This window comes from Colobus angolensis, unplaced genomic scaffold, assembly GCF_000951035.1.
Source record: "Colobus angolensis palliatus isolate OR3802 unplaced genomic scaffold, Cang.pa_1.0 Scaffold31, whole genome shotgun sequence".
NCBI classification, from domain to species: domain Eukaryota; kingdom Metazoa; phylum Chordata; class Mammalia; order Primates; family Cercopithecidae; genus Colobus; species Colobus angolensis.
In genome coordinates, this window is record NW_012116377.1 from 99,556 (window position 1) to 100,675 (window position 1,120).

General features: G+C 46.6%; 1 protein-coding gene across 1 annotated transcript in view; it reads left to right on the plus strand.

Moving 5' to 3' along the window:
• Positions 1-336: 336 nt before the first annotated feature.
• Positions 337-1,120, plus strand: part of ZNF850 (zinc finger protein 850) — a 13,448-nt gene continuing 12,664 nt past the window's right edge. Inside the window, exon 1 of the mRNA XM_011950843.1 lies at positions 337-367. Within this exon, the coding sequence (XP_011806233.1) occupies positions 337-367 (31 nt within the window). The remainder of the gene's footprint in view (positions 368-1,120) is intronic.

Sequence of the window (1,120 nt, forward strand, 5' to 3'; positions counted from 1 at the left end):
TTTTTTTTGAGACAGAGTCTTGCTCCGTTGCTAGGCTGGAGTGCTGTGGCACGATCTGGGCTCACCGCAACCTCCAACTCCCTGGTTCAAGTGATTCTCCTGCCTCAGCCTCCCAAGTAGCTGGGATTACAGGCATGTGCCACCTTGCCCAGCTAATTCTTTTTGTACTTTTAGTTGAGATGGGGTTTCACCACATTGGCTAGGATGGTCTGGATTTCCTGACCTCGTGATCTGCCCCGCCTCAGCCTCCCAAAGTGCTGGGATTACAGGTGTGAGCCACCGCCCCCGGCCTGGTTTAAACTTTTTAAAACTCATGACAGTCTAGGACAGAAATGCATGAAACACTGGAGTTGCCTCATCCAACTCAGTTCAGACAAGTATTTGTAGCTGGTTAGTTAATTTAAAAGTTTAAAGTGAAAAGATCTGATATGCCACAACCATATGATTTTAGATGAGAGCATTTAATCAGAGATGGGTGGATCACTTGAGACCAGCCTGGCAAATGTGGCAAAACCCCCTCTGTACTAAAAATACAAAAATCAGCCGGACGTGGTGTAGCATGCCTGTAATAATCCCAGCTACTCAAATGGCTGAGGCACAAAATTGATTGAATCCGGGAGGAGGAGGAGGAGGCAGTGAGCCAAGATCACACCACTGTACTACAGTGTGGGTGACAGAGTAAGACTCTGTCTCAAGAAAACAAAAAAAACTTTTTAATTTTCATGATACCATTTTTTTTTTGAGATGGAGTTTCGCTCTTATTGTCCCGGCTGCAGTGCAATGGCTCCATCTCGGCTCACAACAACCTCCGCCTCCCGGTTTCAAGTGATTCTTCTGCCTCAGCCTCTGAGTAGCTGGGATTACAGGCATGCAACACCATGGCCGGCTAATTTTTGTATTTTTAGTAGAGATGGGGTTTCACCATGTTGGTAAGGCTGGTTTTGAATTCCTGACCTCAGGTGATCCACCTGTCTTGGCCTCCCAAAGTGCTGGGATTACAGGCTTGAGCCACCGCGCCCGGCCAGCCAGGAGATTTCTAATATGGTGCTTAGAAGAAAGAGCTGAAGATACAAATGTAAAGGAATAGGATATGGCTGCTTTTAGTAGGAAAAGGTACACA